The following is a 19,501-nucleotide window of genomic DNA, read 5'->3' as shown; positions in this document are numbered from 1 at the left end:
AAGCGCAATGGACGAATGAGAGTCTGCCATGACAAAGTGCCGTCTTGCTCACAATCTGCTGCAGATGAAAATGGGCAGAGGAGAGTTGGATTTGATGGGCCAGGCGTGCTGAGTAAGACAGCATTGCTGGCCATCGGTTCTGCTACATTAGCACTTATTGCACTGGCTGGGAGGTAATGGAACCATGAGCTGGGGTGAGGGGGTGGGGGGCAATGTTTTAAAGCATAAATTTAGTGAGCAGAAACAATTTGATTGGTGTTTCGGTAGAAGCTTATGCCTGTGAAATGCATCATATCACATGGAATTTAAAATGTGCATTAGGCTGCATCAAAGCTCATCCAATAACATAACAGATAAGCTTTTAAAGTGACTTAAAATGCAAAATTATGTGATGAAACATGATGTACTAAACTGATTTGAAAAGTTTTTCTTTTTGAAGTCAACATGAAACAAATATCAACCCTACTTGATAGAACATGGCAACCTGCGATTGATACCTCAAAGGGATAGTTCACCAAAAAAATTTGCACAAAAGATATTGTGAAAAATGTCTGTGTTTCTTGTCCGTAACATAAAAGTCAGTGGGGTTCAATGTGGTATTGAATCCCCTTTACAGTCCTTTTAATTGTATGGACAAAAACTTTTTTTTTTTAAAGAGTATCTTTTATGTTTTGCAGAAGAAAGCAATGTTTGAAATGATACAGAGCCCCTAATGTAACAAAGTGATGGAAAAAAACATAAGCTGGGAGGAGTATTTAAATGCTGTTGCAGTCTCTTGTAAAACTTTGTGTTCATTTCACTCATAAAAATATTGCATTTGATATAGAAAACTGGGCCCCATCATACACCCGCGCAATGTGGCGTCAGGCGCAGCGCAAGTGTTTTTTGCTAGTTTCAGCCCGACGCAGTTAGTAATATGCGCCTATAGGCAGGTGAACAACGCACATACACTCTGCTTATTACACACACAGGGACATGTAGCAGTGCACACACATGCCAAATATTAAATTACAATGTAAAAGATTATTATTGTGGTCCGTAGATGGTCTGCTCATGCGCTTTAACCTCGTGCACGAGCAGATCCATTGCCTCTCTAGAGAAGCATTCAGTCTTTGCTCTAGCAAATTCCGCCATGTAATAAATAGTGAATACACCATGGTGCGAGTGCAACTGGCCTTAAAGGGAATGGGAGATGAGACTCTGATTGGTTTATTGCAAGTTATGCCCAAAACACAACCATGACTCATTAAGAGAATGGGGGGGGGGGGATTTGAACTATGATTTTAAGGAGTTATTTCCATCTAAACCAAACCTTAAACAATTTTGTTGTTGTAACCTAATGTATTTAGAAATAGCATTTTGACTTGAATTACAGTTATTAAAAAAAAAAAAAATCACAATAGCCAACTAATAAAAAAATAAAAAAATAAATAAAATAACACTAATAATAATAATTCTCATCGGATATCCTAGTTCTCATGAAAATAAGTCACACTGTGGAAGTAAAATGGTAGACAGTGCTTCATGTTGACTTTATTGGTTCAGGGTGTACTCTTGGTACTTGTGTTATCATCTAAGAGTGAAAGGCAAATTTATTTTCATAGTGAAAGGACCAAGAGTATTACTTGACAGGAAAAAGGCGCAATTGACCACGCGTCACACAGCTGTGGCCATGAACTCAGAACTGTGCAAGAAAATCTATGAATTCAAAGTCATAGTGATATTTTCATTATTTACAGTGTGTGCTCCATTTAATTAAACTCCGCTTGACCTGAGATTACACATACCAAATCCACTGGCTCTTCACATCATGCACAAAAAAACAAACAAACAAAAAACATTAATGATTAAATATTAGGAGCAATTAGTCGTAAACACATTCAGAGTGAATTTACACAATGGCAGGGTTCTTACAGTATACCCTCATGGTCATGCTAGTCTCGAGAGCTCGAGGAGCAGCTGGGTTCTTCGCTCGACATGTCAGCTGCCGTGCATTGTCTGAACTTCGTGCCCTGATGCTGTAAAGAGAGAGCAGGGTTGAATTGCGTTAATGCGTTTCACACTGTGGCACTCTCTCATCCCTGATGTTGCCACATTTACCCACAAACCCACTAAGCTCATAACTTTACTCCATTCTCCAGCCTGGAGCGCTGCCAGCGTTCACTTAACTGTACCTGGCCTTCAAGATTTGTTTTGTCAGCAATACCTTATTCAATAGTGCAGCAAAAGTGGAATGCAGAAAATTTTCTGAGGAAAACATTTAGGGTTTGCCCATAGACTAAACATTTATGAGGCTGCAGAATCTAAGTCAGTCTAGGTAATTATAAGCATGCAAAGTTAAAAAGGAAAAGGTTTTAATAAAGAAAACATGTAGGTTTACAGTGTAACACTACTGGAATGGGATACTGGTACGGAGGATTCTACAATTGAAGGAACAAAGTCCAGTGTCATTTCGCACATCATTCCATCTGGTAGATTTTCTTTCTTTTGTATGACACAAAAGGATATGTTAAGCAGAATGTCCAGGCTGCTCATTTGCAATAAAAATGAAAGTGAGGCTTTTAAGTTCCAAATATGGAAAAAATTAAAATAAAAAAAAACACCATGAAGTGACACTTTGGGGTGATATTTCAAGACTTCTGAATTTCTGACTTCTTTAAATAAATAAAAATAAACAAAAACATACAGGTTGGGAATGACATGAAAGTGGATAAATATGAGAATTTACATTTTTGGGATAACTGTTCCTTGAAATATTGCTTGAATACCCAAAGGCCTATTGTCCTATCACTACACTACCATCCCTCAAAAAAAAATGTTGGTGAAATGAAAGTGAAATATTGAAAGTTAAAATTAAAAAACAAAATTTCAAGAGGTCAGTCTCTTCCAATCTTTGCATATTTGCCTATATTATATACAGTATATACAACATGACCTTAGTTATTTTCTAATTTTGAAATGACAAATTGTGAAAGACATACAATAAAAGGTAAAGTGGTGACAAGAATTCAGCTGCAAAGAGCCTTCTACACCTTCATTGTTCGCACTCAGACTTACACGACTTCAGCATGAGTGTTCAGAAGTTTATCCTGTGAGCCTGACATTGTGAAAGAATCGGTTTCCGTCAGCTCCTCTCCATCTGAGAAAAAAGAAAAAAGAAGACGAGAGAAAAAAAACAACAGAAGTTATAGAGTCAGTAAGCTGCCTCGGGGTACTTCTTGCCAAGGGAAGGCGTGACACAAACTTAGTAAATGAATCATGAAGTCTCTTGGTCTGAGTTTACAGCCACTGCTTTGAAAGCTCCCTGCGAGAGTTTTCATCTTTTATCGGCGTTGCGTATCTACAGTGTAATTCTCTCAAAAGTGCCCCACTTAATGGACGTAATAAAGAGTCGGGCTCTTAAACTACACCGTACCTCTAAACATGGTGATTTCTGCAGGAGGTTTTGCATCAGGAGCGATGCAGGTCACCGTGTATTCGTCTCCCTCCACCCACGGCTCATCAGACTCCAGCTGGATGTACGGCTGTGAAGGCGGGACTGACAAGAGAGAGAGAGTGCGGAGAAGGTGAGGAGTGATTAACCGGCAGGGGATTGTCACAATATATTATTTTATTGCAAGCTGTGAACTCATTTGGTGTCTGGTTGAAGAGATATTTCAGAGCTTTAACACACACACATGAGCAGACATGAGCACATACATACACTTGTGTTACTGAGCTTCGGAGCGAGCTACTTTGCAGACAAAATTGATGAAATGGCCACTCAATAAGCTAAATTTAAAGTGTTCTGGCTATATCATGGAAACATGGTTCATAGAGAGTAAATATTGTCTTATTTTCTGGGGTCAATGCATTTAAAACATTCATTTGTATGTGATAAATTATGAAAAGAAATAATCTTGCCAACCTAACCTGTACATAAATTTCATAAAAAAGAATATGGATAAATCAATACTTTATTAAGGGAAGGCAAGTTTTTTTATATAGCACATTTCGAACACAATGTTAATTCAAAGTGCTTTACATAAAAGAAAGTAAAATAATCATGAAAAATAAATCACAAATATAAAACAAGGAATTTAAAAACTGAAAATTATTTAAAAATTGATTTAATGATTTTACATAAAATACAGTGCAATCAGTTCGGACATCGCACAGTTTTGAGTCTATATTTAAAATGGGTAATGTTTTAGCACATTTGATCTCTTCTGAAAGCTGATTCCAACGGTTCTGGCACATCCAATTGTTAATTTCATCAATGCATTGGCAGAGGGAGTCAATGGGGCTGTAGTCATTTGGTGATAAGGTTAGGTAAATCTGGGTATCATCAGCATAGCTGTGATAGGCAATTTGGTTCTTTCTCATTATTTGACTTAGTGGGAGCATATACAGGCTAAACAAGAGTGGTGCAAGAATTGAGCCTTGTGGGACTCCGCATGTCATGGACGTCCACTTAGACTTATGAAAGTGAAAAAAGTGACGTGGCATACAGCCAAGTATGGTGACCCATACTCGGAATTCGTGCTCTGCTTTTAACCCATCCAAAGTGCACACACACAGCTGTGAAAACACACACAGCAGTGAACACACACCCGGAGCAGTGGGCAGCCATTTATGCTGCAGCTCCCGGGGAGCAGTTGGGGGTTCGGTGCCTTGCTCAAGGGCACCTCAGTCGTGTTATTGAGGGTGGAGAGAGCACTGTACATGCACTCCCCCCACCTACAATTCCTGCCAGCCCGAGACTCAAACTCTCAACCCTTGGATTGCGAGTCCAACTCTCTAACCATTAGGCCACAACTTCCGCCTTATGCTCTCCTATACTCACATATAATAACCTCAATAACCTCAATATTCTCTCAATAACCTCTCCCTTCTAAGTATGACCTGAACCATTTGAGTACCATCCCAGAAAGCACGACCCAGTTTTCCAGTCTCTGTAGAAGTATATTATGATCGACAGTGTCAAACGCAGCACTGAGATCTAGTAATACCAGCACTGATATTTTGCCAGAATCAGAATTTAAGTGAATATCATTTATTATCTTAATGAGTGCTCTCTCTGTGCTGTGAATTGCCCAGGTATCCATTTGAGTTTAAGTATTTGTTCAGCTGATTAAAAACTAAATTTTCTATAATTTCGCCTATAAAAGAAAGATTTGATATTGGCCTATAATTGCTCAAAATGGGGTTATCAAGACTGATCTTTTTCAGAAGGGGCTTAACAACTGCAGTTTTCAGGGAGTTTGGAAAAGTCCCAGAAAGAAGTGAGGCATTCACCACTTCTAAGAGATCTGCTTCTAAACAGTTAAGCACACTTTAGAAAAAAGATGTGGGAAGTGTGTCAAGATTGCAGGTTGACGATTTTAGGTCCTGCACTATTTCTTCCAAAATTTTGCTATCAATTGCTTCAAAAATAGACATTGTATCTTCTTTTTGATATTGCGGCCAAATCTGTCTGCCCTCTGCATAACTTGAGGTAGTGCTAATCACCTTCCTGATATTAATCGAACGCAGCGTTAGTTCAGTCAGGCCATGAAGGCATAGTGCTGTGACCAGCTGACGCGGTCAGCTGTCAAATCGCTCCAATCACTACCATTCTCCTATTGGACATAATACATATATACGTGGCACTACTGCTCGGTAAGTTTGCTCAAACGGCTCGCAACCCTCCCTTCCTCCCCATTATAAGCATGAGCATATTACCGTGCACCTTCTGGTTGTCGTCTTCTTTGTTTCAGATCACTAAGGCTTTCAAGTCCCACTTGGCGTGGATCTCACTGCTGAGAGACACTCATCCTCATAACCAAGCTACAGGATAGACATCCCACTGCCACATCTACATGATTACCACTGTTCGCTTTTAAAGACATTATTTAGTGTCTTTATTGTCATGTATTTACAAGCCGATGGTTCTGGGGGGTTAATGTTTAAGCTCTTGTATGTTCAATTATTTGGGAGCAAGAACCCCCATAAGGAACCATACTGCCAAAGATAAATTGTGTTCCATAAACTCAAGTAACTTGCCAAAGTGGTCCTGTCTGAAATTATCTTTTCAGAAAAAAAGGAAGCAAACTCATTGCATTTGCTGTCTGAGAGCATTTCACTGGGAATCTGACTTGGGGGGTTTGTCAGTCTCTCAACAGTAGCAAAAAGAGTGCGAGTGTTGTTTAACTTACTGTTTATAAGGTTTGAGAAGAAACTCTGTCTAGCTGCAGCTAGTTCCACATTGAAAGCATGAAGGCTGTCTTTATAGATCCAATAGTGAATTTCAAGTTTCGTCTTCCGCCACATCCGCTCGGCTTTTCTGCATTGTCTTTTCATACTCTGTACTAATGTTGATTTTCTCCAAGCTGATTGTCTTCTTACTGACTATTACAGGAGCAATATCATCAATAACATTCTTAACTTTTGAGTTAAAGGAATCAAGGAGAAGATCAACAGAGTCTGCAGAAATGCTTGGTGTTATAGCCTCCATAAATAGCACACTAGTGTTCTCGTTAATGCATCTCCTTCTGACAGAGACTGATCTAGATTCAGTGGTAGCAGAGATCAATATATCAAGGAAGATACAGGAGTGATCAGATAGCGCTATGTCCTTAATCACAATGTATGAAATGTTTAGACCCCTACTGATGATTAAATCTAGAGTGTGTCCTCGACTGTGTGGGTCCATGCACATGCTGAATCAGGTCAAAAGTGTTTAAAACAGTTATAATTTCTTTTGTAGATTTGTTTTCTGCATTATCTATGTGAATATTTAAATCCCCTGCAATAGCAAAAGAGTCAAACTGAGGAAATCATTGATGGCATTTCTGTGACCTCTTCAACAAAGGCTGGAGAGTACTTTGGAGGCCTGTGAATAGTGATAAACAGAATGCGTGGAGCACCTTTCAACACATTCCCTAGATATTCAAAAGACAAGTACTGACCAAATGACACTTGCTTGCACTGATAGACATCTTTAAATAGAGTGCGAAATCTGCATGTTCGAAAGAGTTTTGAAAAACATTTATGAATTACATTTTAAAATATATTAAAAAGGAAAATCATTTTCAATTGTAATATTTCACAATATCACTGTATTTTTGATCAAAAAAATACAGTAAATGCATGGCCAAATTTCCAAATAATGCAAAACAGAATACACTCAAATTCCCTTTAGGGGAAAATGAAACCAGTGAGGCTCAGTAAAGTTGACTTTGCACATTAAACCCGGATAGGAGAAATGTAATCAGTGAAAACATTACATATTTCATCTGTAAGGGCAGAGTCAGCATTTGGTTTACACTGTGTCCTGACTAAAGCAATAAATGCTATTTCATTAATGTTAAACGCATTCACACTGACAGCGCTTTGCAGCAACAAACAACCAGAAGTCATTCATTTTCCATGAGGGCTGGCGATCTGAGGCAGCATTAGCGTGAGAGACAAAGTTAAGCAAAGTTGAACTTAATGAAAATGCTCAATGACACAACCCAGCGAATGCCAATGGGAGCACAGATAAGTTCTGAGAGGTTTTTAGCATGTTGCTATGCTGCTAAGGCATTTTGGCCAAGTCAAAGCTCCACTTTCAAGTCTTTATTCTCTGATACTCTCTAGATATGGCTCTGGTCCACCCTTCAGTGTAAATCAAACAGATTTGGACCTGTTTTATCATCTGCCGGGAATAAAAGATTTAAGTCTTCGAAGTCTTCAAAAAGTAAAAGCTTCCCACTTTTCAGTGTTCCGTATTTTTTAGTTATCATTCATATCAGTGTGTCCAGCTTATAGTAATCTCTCTCTCTCTCTCTCTCTCTCTCTCTCTCTCTCTCTCTTTCTCTGATTTACTTGGAATGTTATTTAGTAAAGGGTCAGGTTGCGGTGGAATATGCATACTGCAAATTTATAAATAATATGCGATTTTTGATGTGAGATGGAGTGTGAAAAATGCTCTTGTGGTGAGAGTTGAGTTTGGAGAGTTATGGTTTAATTGGTGAATTGTAAAGATTGTTTCTAAACTAAATGTAAAAAAAAGTCTCTCTCTCTCTCTCTCTCTCTCTCTCTCTCTCTCTCTCTATATATATATATATATATATATATATATATATATACATATACATATATACCTGTGTGTGTATATGTAGATTTCAATACAGAAATATTAAGCAGCGCAGAGCAGCAAATCAGCATATTAAAATGATTTCTGAAGGATCATGTGACACTGAAGACTGGAGTAATGATGCTGAAAATTCAGCTTTGCATCACAGGAATAAATTACATTGTAAAATATATTTAAAAAGAAAACAGTTGTTTTAAACTGTAATATTTAACAATATTACTGCTTTTACTGTATATATTATAAAATAAATGCAGCCTTGGTGAGCATGAGAAATGGCTTAAAAAAAATAAAGCAAATAAGTCATTTAAAAATTTTGTGGGTTGATCTCTGCAGATTTATAATTTATTCATTAAATACAATGCATGCATTAATAAATTACACAGGTTGTGTAAAATATGAATTCACTTATGTTTATCCACTGGTCCAACATATAAAAAAGCCTTTGGCATCTTTCATGTTTTATTTAGCTTTGTTTTGGCTATTTTTACTGAGATTTTTAAAACTCAAATTACTACTTCATAACTGCAGTCGGATCTGTAAGTTTCCCAGGTGCACTTAAAAAAGACAATACAATAAAAACAGATATTATTCAACAAATGGATGGAATTAGTCCTAATTGTTTAATGCTTTGAAACAAATAGTAAAACAATATGTTTTGGTTAACTAAATTGGTCCTGCAGTGTGTTGTCTGCAGTGGTTATATGGATCTTTATATGCTATATGACAACTTTTACTTCAGTAGGGCCATTTTTCCATAAGATCTTACTTAGGGCCTCACAAACCTCTTCACACTGTTTTTTAAGATCTTCATGAAGGGCTTCGGAGTGTTTCTTGGTTGTTTTCTATCAGAGCACTTTCGCTTTCCCCGGCCTCAGCACGACACTGAAGAAGAGCACCATCTCATTATCAATTGAAACGCCTGTGTGAATCACCGACGGATGATGAAGCACAGCCACTGCGCTGTCGACAAGCCTGTGGAAATGCACTAAATGCTAATCTAGCATAGCGCTCTGCTTACAGGGAAAAAAGAAAAAGAGCAGCAGTAACAGTGCTGCAAATCACCTCCAGCAGAAGAGACGCGCACGCCGCCGATCAAAGCGCTCCCTCTCACCTCTCTGCTGCACAACTTTCCCCTGCATCGCTCGGGGCTACAGAGCTCTTCCCGGCACTTTTGACGAGAGAGAGTGAAAATCAGTTTTTGTGCTCTGTTCAAACGAATCGAACTCAAATGTGGCACTGTCCAGGTTTACCCTGGTAGCAAAGTTTACCCACTGTGAGCTTGATATTGGATGGAAAAGTGTGAAACAGGATTATTTTTGGTTGTACAATGTGTAAGGAAAAATCATAAAATCCTGCTTATGAACTTAAGGCTGTTCACACAGGAAGCGTTTTAGCATTAAAAAACCTAGATGGTGCAAAACCAAAAAGCTGAACTATTAAAAGGGAAAAATGTAAATATGATTAAACATTTAAATAACTGAAAAGAAAGAACACATCCTGAGTAAATGGTGCATTAAACTCTTAACTTAGACAATAAAGTATGACAGCTTTCTGTGTAATAGTCTAAACAGCAACATCTTACAGGAAAATAGCATTATGATTAAAACAATAAAAAAATCAATTAACTATAAAATTGTTTATATGCATGTTTATGTGATATTTATTGTTTATATGCACTTGAGAGAACTTATTGTTTCTGTTTCTCTATAAAATAAAATTAAAATAACAAATGAAAAAAATACATTTATATGTATAAATATTAAAACGTATATATATATATATATATAATATATATATATATATATATATATATATATATATATATATACACACATGAAAAATGAAAATTCACTACTCACTACAATAGCATATTATTAAAAAATATAAAGTCAGAATTTTTTTTTTAAAAATCCACCATTTTAGAAATGAAAGACATTAATGTTTATATATTTATATGTATAAATATAAAAAGGAAAATGTACAAAAAACAAAAATATATTCAATACACACACGTATATATAAGAACAAAAAATGCACTACAATAAAAAGCATATTATAAAAATATAAAATTATAAAATAAAATAAAAATCTATATATTATTATAATATTTTACATTTTTTTTTCATATTTTTCTAATAAATAAATAATAAAAGAAAAGTTAGTCACTTTAATTCACAGTCAAATAAGATAATTTGGGTTAAGCAAAAACTAAAGCACATTTTTGGCTTGGTGATATATAGCAGAGCTTAAAAAAATAAAATAAATAATAAAAATAAAATCCCAACCAAAAAGCGCTTCCTACAACAACATTAGAAAAAAAGGGGGCAATGTTACATAACCAATGCACTATCAAATACTTAATTTCAGTATGGGAAAACCCTAACAGATTAACTGAAGGAATATCTAGTGAGGATTGGCATATGGTAATGAGCCTCAGTGGTGTTGTTCAGGTAGACAGTTGCTCCCTGGAGTTTGTAGGCACTAGGGGGCGTTATTGCTGTGTACAGCTCGGGCGGTGAGGAGCCAGGGGCTTCACCCAAGACAGATGGGGCAAGGCTTGGGCTTCAAACTGATTTAAAGGAAGCAATTGGAGCTGTGTGGACACTGATGGCTGAGGAGAGCACTGCAGAGGAACCAGCTTAGATAATAAGATGCATTTGTTTTCTCTTCTCTTCTCCTCTGTTCTCCCTCTCTTTTTAACTGCTCACAATTCCCTTTCACTGTCTTTCTTTCTCACCTCACGCCATCGCCCCCTCGCTCACTCTCTCTCTTTCTCTCTCTCTCTCTCTCTCTCTCTCTCTCTCTCTCTCATTTTCTGCAGATGAAGCCAGGCTCATCACTTGTTGTGATAGAGAAGACATTGTTCAGGCACATAGATTTCCCAGTAAAGACTGATGGAGTGCTCACAGAGCAGGCAAGCAGGTAGAGTGATTCTCTCTCTCTCTTTCTCTCTCTCTCTTTATGCGTGTCTTTCACTTCATCCCTCATTCTCACTCACTTTACTTTTGGCTCATTGCACAATATAGAGCAAAACTATAAAAGCCAAAATGTGCTTCCTACAACAACAACAACAGTAAAAAAAAAAAAAAAAAAAAAAACACAATAGCAATGCAAAGGCAGCCTGTAAAAACAAAGGTGTTTCATCACAGTGGTGTCATATTTACAGTCTCATAGATCCACTTTTTCTTGACCTAAACTACTGGTTCTAAACTATTTACCCTTCTCCGTCACAAAACACAACCATACAGACTAAAGCCCTGTTCACACGGCCGTTTGTCGCTCTATGTCGCTAGACACTGTACTGTGATGAAAAGACGCCTGACCGCGTTCCTAGTGCTGTCACTCTTATGTTATTGGTAGACCGCACATCTAGACATATTTTTAGAAAATGCCATCACAAACTATATAGATTGCTGGTAAAACTAAGATATTATTCTAATTTGACTAGAAATTAGACTTAAAAGAAATAAAAGTAGCATTCTGCTGTTGGAGAGTGTTGTTATTTAAACTACAGCAGTGCTCAATGCATTAAATCATTAACCAGGGCTAAACTGCTCACTACATCATATAATTAACAACACAAACCATCAATATATGAATCAAACTCACTAAGACTGTTTCTTTTCCATGCATCATATTTTTTATATTCACGTATTTGGTTACAGAAATTTGCTGTAAATTTGCATAAAGTTAAAATATTTGTAACTTTTGTTGTGTCATTCGCATCGCTTGACACACCTACATTCTGTCGCCAACGATCACTGTCGCTCATGTTGCCAGAAGTCGCCAGCTCTCCATTGAAAATGAATGGGATCGTGTCCCTTTGTTGCTGTGTGTCGTGGCAGTATGAACAGGACTTAAGACCTGGAGTATACGGTGCAAGTTTTGCTGTTGTACGAGCTTGTACACGATTTTTTAGCACCGGGAGAAAACGCGTGGTAATCATTGAAGCTTGTATGATCGTGGCTTATTTCACAATTATACACAATTTAATTAAAATATATATATATACACTATATATATATATATATATATATATATGGTCTAGTTTTCTTTTTCTTTCCTTTTTTTTTGTAAATATATATATATACACTATATATATATATATATATATATATATGGTCTAGTTTTCTTTTTCTTTCCTTTTTTTTTGTAAAATCAACATCTGTTATGAGAATTATACATTTTGATATCATAATCTTATTCAATGCAAAAATAATTATATCATGACATATATTGTTATCATGAAATGTGTATATATATACATTTTAATTTATATAAACCTCATCCAGTAGGCAACCATTCAGATCACCCTAGCAACGCCCTAACAACCACCCAGAAGATCCTAACAACAGTTTTGTACCAGCAAGCAATACAGTAGAACGGACTTGATTGGATCGTTTGTTAATTGCTGCAATCTCAGTCACTGACAGCTTGCTTGAATGGAGAGATTACTGTCCCCCACACACACCAGAGAAGAAATGTCTATGTTAATGTTTCTAATTTAAGATTAGGAGGGCATGTGTGAATAAAAAATATAAAAAAAATATATGTTCCCTCATTAAACATGGTGCACAAATTATTTACAATAAACACCGCAATACTCCAATAAGAAGAATGGTCAATTTTGATTTCATGGTGACTTTAAGAAAACAGAGTAGCTAATACTGTCAGGATTAATATAATTTAACTCATTCATCTTAAGTATGATGTCATGGACGTCCTGTTGTAACAAAAAAATCAAATGACTAGGCCTCTCAGACAGTTTTTAGAAACAACAAGGGGTGTGATGATTGGAACGAGATGTCTCTAGCCCCATGGTAATTTGAACACCCTCCAGTTACCTCATTCTTCCTCTTTTCCTTTCTGCTGCAGTCGAGCTGCGGTAGAAAGCAGGTGTGTGTGTGTTCAGCAGTCTGTTCTTTGTGACCGGAGAGAAGGGATGATGAGAGAAGGAAAGGATGTGGGAGGTTACGTCTGTGTTACTGGCAGCATTGAGATCCGAAGCATGACAGTCAATGGTTAATCAGGCAAAGCTTATGACCTCATAGAAGCCCCCCTGACTCGCCCACCATACTTCCTGCGACCTCTCCTCCATTGACAAATTCACGCTCACATGCACAAAGCAAATAAAATCACAGACACACAAGTACATGTTCGCATGCACAAGAACAGGGATATGAACACACACGAGCGCTCAGGCGGGAGACATTGAGCTGCAAAATTTGATTCATTAGACAAATGCAGATGGATGGACAGATAAGGAAGATATGAGGATCATTAGCGCAAATAGATGAACAAACCACTCGGTTTCTCTCCCACAAACTCATCAATATGCATATAAACATGCAAATGTTTTCCTCCAAACCAATTCACACATGCAAAAGCCAAGTGAATGAAAAGACAGTCAAAAGGCAATCATTTTATCACAGACAATCTTTTTCAAGCTCTCTTGCGCACAAATAGACACATTTCCTCGAGAAATCAACAAAAACAGTTCCCTCCTACATGAACTTCTAGATCAGTCAAACATTACATGTGTAAATGAATGTTGATGCAGTTTGGTTATCGAGATGAAGCCACGACAACAGTGATGTTTACTTAAAGATGCACTCAGTAATTGTTCCCTCATTAAACAGTTTCACACATAATGAAAAGAATACTTCAGAAAATCTGGTTAAATTATGTACAGGGACATGAGATGAGGGCTCTACACATATAAAAGTGGTTTGATTTTGCATGAATGGGTTTATTCAAAGTGACAGACATTTTCAGATCACATGATCAGCCAAACCCTTGAATTTGGATTGAATTAAGGAAGCAAAAATGATGCAAAGCTGTAGAATTAAAATGAAGCAAAATTCATATGACTGTAATTTGAACCCTAACCCTAACATTTTTCCTTGGAATGACACACATCGATTGTGCACAATAAGTAAAGTAAACAGGGTCAGATGATGTCAGGTTCACTTTGAGCCAGAAAAAACAACATTTGAATAGAGTTGAACTCTTACACGGCCAGGTAAGCTGAGGCAGATGGAGGGTCATTCATCTAAACCCAACGCTGCCTCAAAATGAAGACCATCTTTTCACATGGTCACGTGTATCTGCACAACCTCTGTGGTGTCCACACACACACACACACACACACACACACACACACACACACACACACACACACACACACACACACACACACACACACACACACACACACACACACACATCACAGCCTTGTTAGACCACATGAGCAAACATAGTCTGTTAACAAGCTTTGACCAGACATGCCTCAAAAGGCTTGAATACACTCATCTACAAGCACACACACACACAGTTATGCTGGGCTCAGGTGTGAGTTTTGAAGCTAAGAGCCATTGAAGCAGTCCCATTTCTCCTCCTCTGCTCTCTCTCTCTCTTTCATTCCCCCTCTCATTTCATCTCATCTTCACGTCTTCATACTACTGATCTTTCCACCTTTTCCTTCGCTCCACACTTCTCCTCTCATCTCTTCTCATCTCTTTCCTGTCTGAAAAGTGCAGCAGGTGCAGGTGAGGCTAGAGAGATAACAGCAATTTCTCCCTCTCTCTGTCTTTCCTGGTCTTATATTCTTCATTTTTAGCCCACCGCATATGACAATAAACACTTTCAACACTCAATGAACAAGAGGTGATTTACATAAATCAGACTGACAACTGATAAACAAAACAGTGTCCGAACCAATTACTGACTATAACCTAGAGACATGAGTCCACTTTCTTCACGACACACAGTCCAAACAGACATAGTGTGCTCACAGTCTCTTTATATAGCTTTTCCCAGAGCAAAATAACACAATTCCTGCTGTTCACATTCAGTGCTGAGTGAACATAACATAACAAATAATATTTGATCTCAAGACACACCAGAAAAAACACAACAAAAGGTTATGTTATATTACAAGGTTTATTAACAATTTTTTAAAATAACTTTAGCTTTTTAAGCTATGATTGTTTATCTATTTATTTATTTGAATATTTAAATATAATAATATTAATAATAATAATTATAATAATAGATATTATTAGGTCTATTTACGGCTAAAATATTGAATGGCTAACGTTAGTCATGTTTGTGTATGTATGTATTTTTTGCAGTTATTTATTTGAATATCTAAATAAATAATATAAGGTGTGTGTGTGTGTTACATTATATATTATATTATATTATATTATATTATATTATATATATTATATTATATTATATTTATATTATATTATATTATATTATATTATATTATATATATATATATTTAATGTCTATTTACAACTTTACTAAATGACTAACTTTAGCTATTTATTTTTGTGAATATAATAATAATAATAATAATAATTATTATTATTATTATTATTATAATTATAGTTATTATTATTATTATTATATTGTATTATATTATTACATCTATTCACAACTAAAATACTAAAATGGCTAACTATTATGGCAAACTTTTAAGTACTGTTCAATTTTAATAAATTATATTATATTATATTATATTATATTATATTATATTATATTATATTATATTATATTATATTATATTATATTATAAGCTAAAATACTATCTTTTTAAAATGTTTCCTCAGTCGCTATATAATGGTGAGCGTGATTTCACCAAGTACAACATGTTCCTGGATCAACATCCTTATTGATCCTGGAACAACATTACAATCAACCAATCAGAACTGAGATATAACTTTACAGGAAATATCTGTTTTAGGCTTACAATCAGGGTTAGGTGCTTCTACACTCTTGTTAATCAGCTACAGTATCATTTCCCACTGATTTTAGGAATAAATTATAGGTAGGGTTAGGTTTAGGGGTAGGGATTGGGCTAAGTCTATATTTTTGGACAATAATGTTAATACAGGATCATCAACATGTGCTCCTGTAGCTCAAGTGGTAGAGCATTGTGTTACGAAGCGCAAGGTTGGGGGTTCGATTCCCCGGGAACACATGATAGGTAAGAATTGATAGCCTGAAATGCACTGTAAGTTCGCTTTGATAAAAGCGTCTGCTAAATGCATAAATTTAATTTAATTTAATCAAAAGATGTTGATCCCGGAACATGTCTAAAATCACAGTGACCACTATATAATGTAACAGCAAGAGAGCTAACTGTTAGCATTCCCATTCATTTCAATTGCAGTTCGGCATGCTACCATCTTTCCATTTGATTTGTGAATGTCACATGACTAATTACTCTGGAGGCCTATAGAAGCCGCAATCAGCCAAACATTGAGACTCTTTAAAGCTTCACCATTTTTGGAGAAAGTCATGTTGGATATGCATTTGAATTTATATTTAGTCTGAGGCTATGCAAAACTGCAAATACCTCCAGGTAGAAGTGCTAGGACCTGCAGTTGACTTAATGTGAGTGACAATCACGTATATGTGGCACAATTCATGCCTCAGATACTGAATGTGGGCGGCAAAGAGATGCCTGAACAAAACCCAAATCATGGTGAGTGATTCTCATCAGGGAAAGAGATTCCAGCTGGCCGAGAGAGCGGTGTGTCATGATACTGCTGGACATTGCTTGTCATATCCGTGTCGTATCATTCTGAAATAAAGCCTACTTTCTGTTATCCAGCTATCCATACATCTCTGCATCTATCTATTAATCTAATTAATCTATCCATCCATCCAATCGATATCAAATTGGTTTATTTACCTAGAGAATCTTGGATCTTTTCTGTCATAACTTAAACTCAGACAAAGAAAAACATGTTGATTCAGAAGCTTTTCTCATTAGACGGCCGTAATTATTGCACTGATAATATTGTTCTGTATCATTAATACTCCTGCATGATTTTTCAATAATTGTCAGAATAATAAAGCAAATTGTGAACATATGGAGAGTTTCTGATTTAAGAAACTAATTGGCTGCTTAAAGCAAATTAGTCAACAATGTAACCTTTTGACAAATATAGAAAATAAATAATTTCTAATCTATTCTAACCTATCAATCTTTCCCCCCACATACCAAATCACTCAGAAAAACACAGATGTTCATAACAAGTGTCTATTCGTCTACATCAAAAAACCGAACAAAACAAAATCCTCAAATTAAATGCAGAAATATTTTCAAGAGAGCATGAAATGTTGCAAAAAAAAGTCTACAATGATAAAAATGTGTTTTTAATAAACCACTTAACACCACTTTACAGAATAAACTTGGCACAAAACTGTCCAAAGTTAATTGAAATATTTTAGATATATGACTCAGAAATTTATTTGCTCCAATCTTTAGTTAATAATGTTCATAATGTTAAATGCAATCACACACAAAAAAGTGCACCAACATATGCCTCACATTTTTTCAAAGGCTTAACTATGGAAACAGGTTTGCACCTCAGATTAATAATAATAATAATAATAATAAAATGAGTAAGTGACATAATGTGATATGTAAGGATCTAATTACAAGAAATGAAACTGCAACAGTGAGATGAAAAGACACAAAGTCACAATTGCGAGATAAAAAGTGGTATTTTTTACTCAGGTACAGGTTTAAATAATTAACTATTTGAAAGAATTAAACGTTACTAAGGCAGACAAAAATAAGTTTTTGAACCAGATTGGAACCTGTGTGCATTCGTGAAATGTTAACAATGGTTTGCTAGAGCGGCTAGTTAGGATCAAAGGAGAAAAAGGACATGGCCGCATTATTGTTCAGGATTATAAAGTGCCACTTGAAGTGACAATCGTGGTTATCTTCTGTCTGTGTGCAACAAAGAAGAAAAACACACACAGAAGTGTTGAGAAAGCTTCAGGGCAGTGCCTGCGGAGATAGCTATTGATGCTGTGGTCATGCGCTTAGCTTCTAGCAAGCCAAGGGTGATTCATCTTGAATTAGGCTATTATAAAACATATCACATGGACAGAGAGAATCCAATTAAGACCCTGCCTCATCTTTTAGTCTCTCGCTCTGTCTTTCTCTCTTTCTTCCCCGCCTCACCACTCCCCTCTGTAAAGACATTATGCCATTTGGATTGGATTTACTGAGGTAGATTAGAAGCAGACACAGCAAAAATCCAGCCCTGAATGGGTGCAATAGTGAGGTAATGGATGAGAAAATACTGCTGCCTTCAGCACTCGCATTTGCGAACGTCCATTTCAAAACATCATATAAACAAAAATGATATGTAATATTTCACTTACATATGGCAACACTAAACAATAAGTAAAAATGAGAGCAATGCTTTGCATTTTTCAGGGCTCGTTTAAATGTAATCAAATTAATTAAATGGCATGCCTATTAATTATATATATATATATATATATATATATATATATATATATATATATATATATATATATATATATATATATATATATATATATATATAAGAAAAAAAGCCTCTTAAAGTCAATATTTTGTTTGTTTTATCTCTGTAAAACTTGGATTGACTCAGACGATTTTTACATTTTTATACAAGGATCTCCTATATTCCTGCTGATTAGCAATATCACACTTGATGGTTAATTGGCAAATTAAAACAAATTAAGTATGAGAGGCAGGATTAACAATTATAAAAAAGTAAATATAAAAATAATTATTTAAAAAGTTTGATTATATAGAAATATATTTTACAAATATAACGCACATATAATATTAAATAATGTAATAAATTATTACAATATAATTTATAATAAATAAATATAATAAATTATTTTAATTTTAATGTATTGTATAATTATTAAATAATTATAATAAATTATATAAAATACATTGTGATTTTTTTATTACTGTTATTTTTTTAAATAATTAAATTGCACTAAATGAATGTGTGAATTGACAGCCCTATAAAACACACAAACACAATATGAACCCATCTGTTGACTGTGATAAATGAGTGACTGAGGCCTGCTGCTGCTGATGCAGAAGTGTTTGTGTGTGTGTGTGTGTGTGTGTGTGTGTGTGTGTGTGTGTGTGTGTGTGTGTGTGTGTGTGTGTGTGTGTGTGTGTGTGTGTGTGTGTGTGTGTGTGTGTGTGTGTGTGTGTGTGCACGCCCATATTCTGGGGACAAATTTGTACCCAAAAGTGAGCTAAACCTGACAAAATCTCCAAAAACCTCCCTTTGAAGACGTCCTCATTTGTAAAACTGGTATAAAAATAAAGTAAATCAAGTTTTTTTTTTTCTAATTGTAAAAATGCAGAATGTTTTCTGGGGGTAGGTTTAGGTATAGGGTTGGTGTAGGGTGATAGAATATACTGTTTGTACAGTATGAAAACTATTACGCCTATGGAATGTCCCCATTAAATAGCTAAGTAAACATGTGTGTGTGTGTAAGTGTGTGAAATTGAAATTCTATTACACCCATAACCATCTTCACTGTCTTGTCCTTTCTATTTTTCATTGCTGT

At 35.8% G+C, this 19,501-nt stretch overlaps 1 protein-coding gene across 3 annotated transcripts in view; it reads right to left on the bottom strand.

The window, feature by feature from the left end:
• Window positions 1-816: 816 nt before the first annotated feature.
• Window positions 817-19,501, bottom strand: part of LOC109103395 (nephrin-like) — a 40,991-nt gene continuing 22,306 nt past the window's right edge. For all 3 annotated transcript variants that reach the window (XM_042771672.1, XM_042771673.1, XM_042771671.1), the window contains 3 exons: window positions 3,416-3,538; window positions 3,058-3,139; window positions 817-2,018 (listed from right to left, as the gene is read on the bottom strand). In XM_042771672.1, the coding sequence (XP_042627606.1) occupies window positions 1,892-2,018; window positions 3,058-3,139; window positions 3,416-3,538 (332 nt within the window). In that variant the 3' untranslated portion in view covers window positions 817-1,891. The remainder of the gene's footprint in view (window positions 2,019-3,057; window positions 3,140-3,415; window positions 3,539-19,501) is intronic.

Source organism: Cyprinus carpio, chromosome A15 (assembly GCF_018340385.1).
Source record: "Cyprinus carpio isolate SPL01 chromosome A15, ASM1834038v1, whole genome shotgun sequence".
NCBI classification, from domain to species: Eukaryota; Metazoa; Chordata; class Actinopteri; order Cypriniformes; family Cyprinidae; genus Cyprinus; species Cyprinus carpio.
Note: the sequence above shows the minus strand (reverse complement) of the source record. Positions and strands in the feature narration are given on the sequence as shown.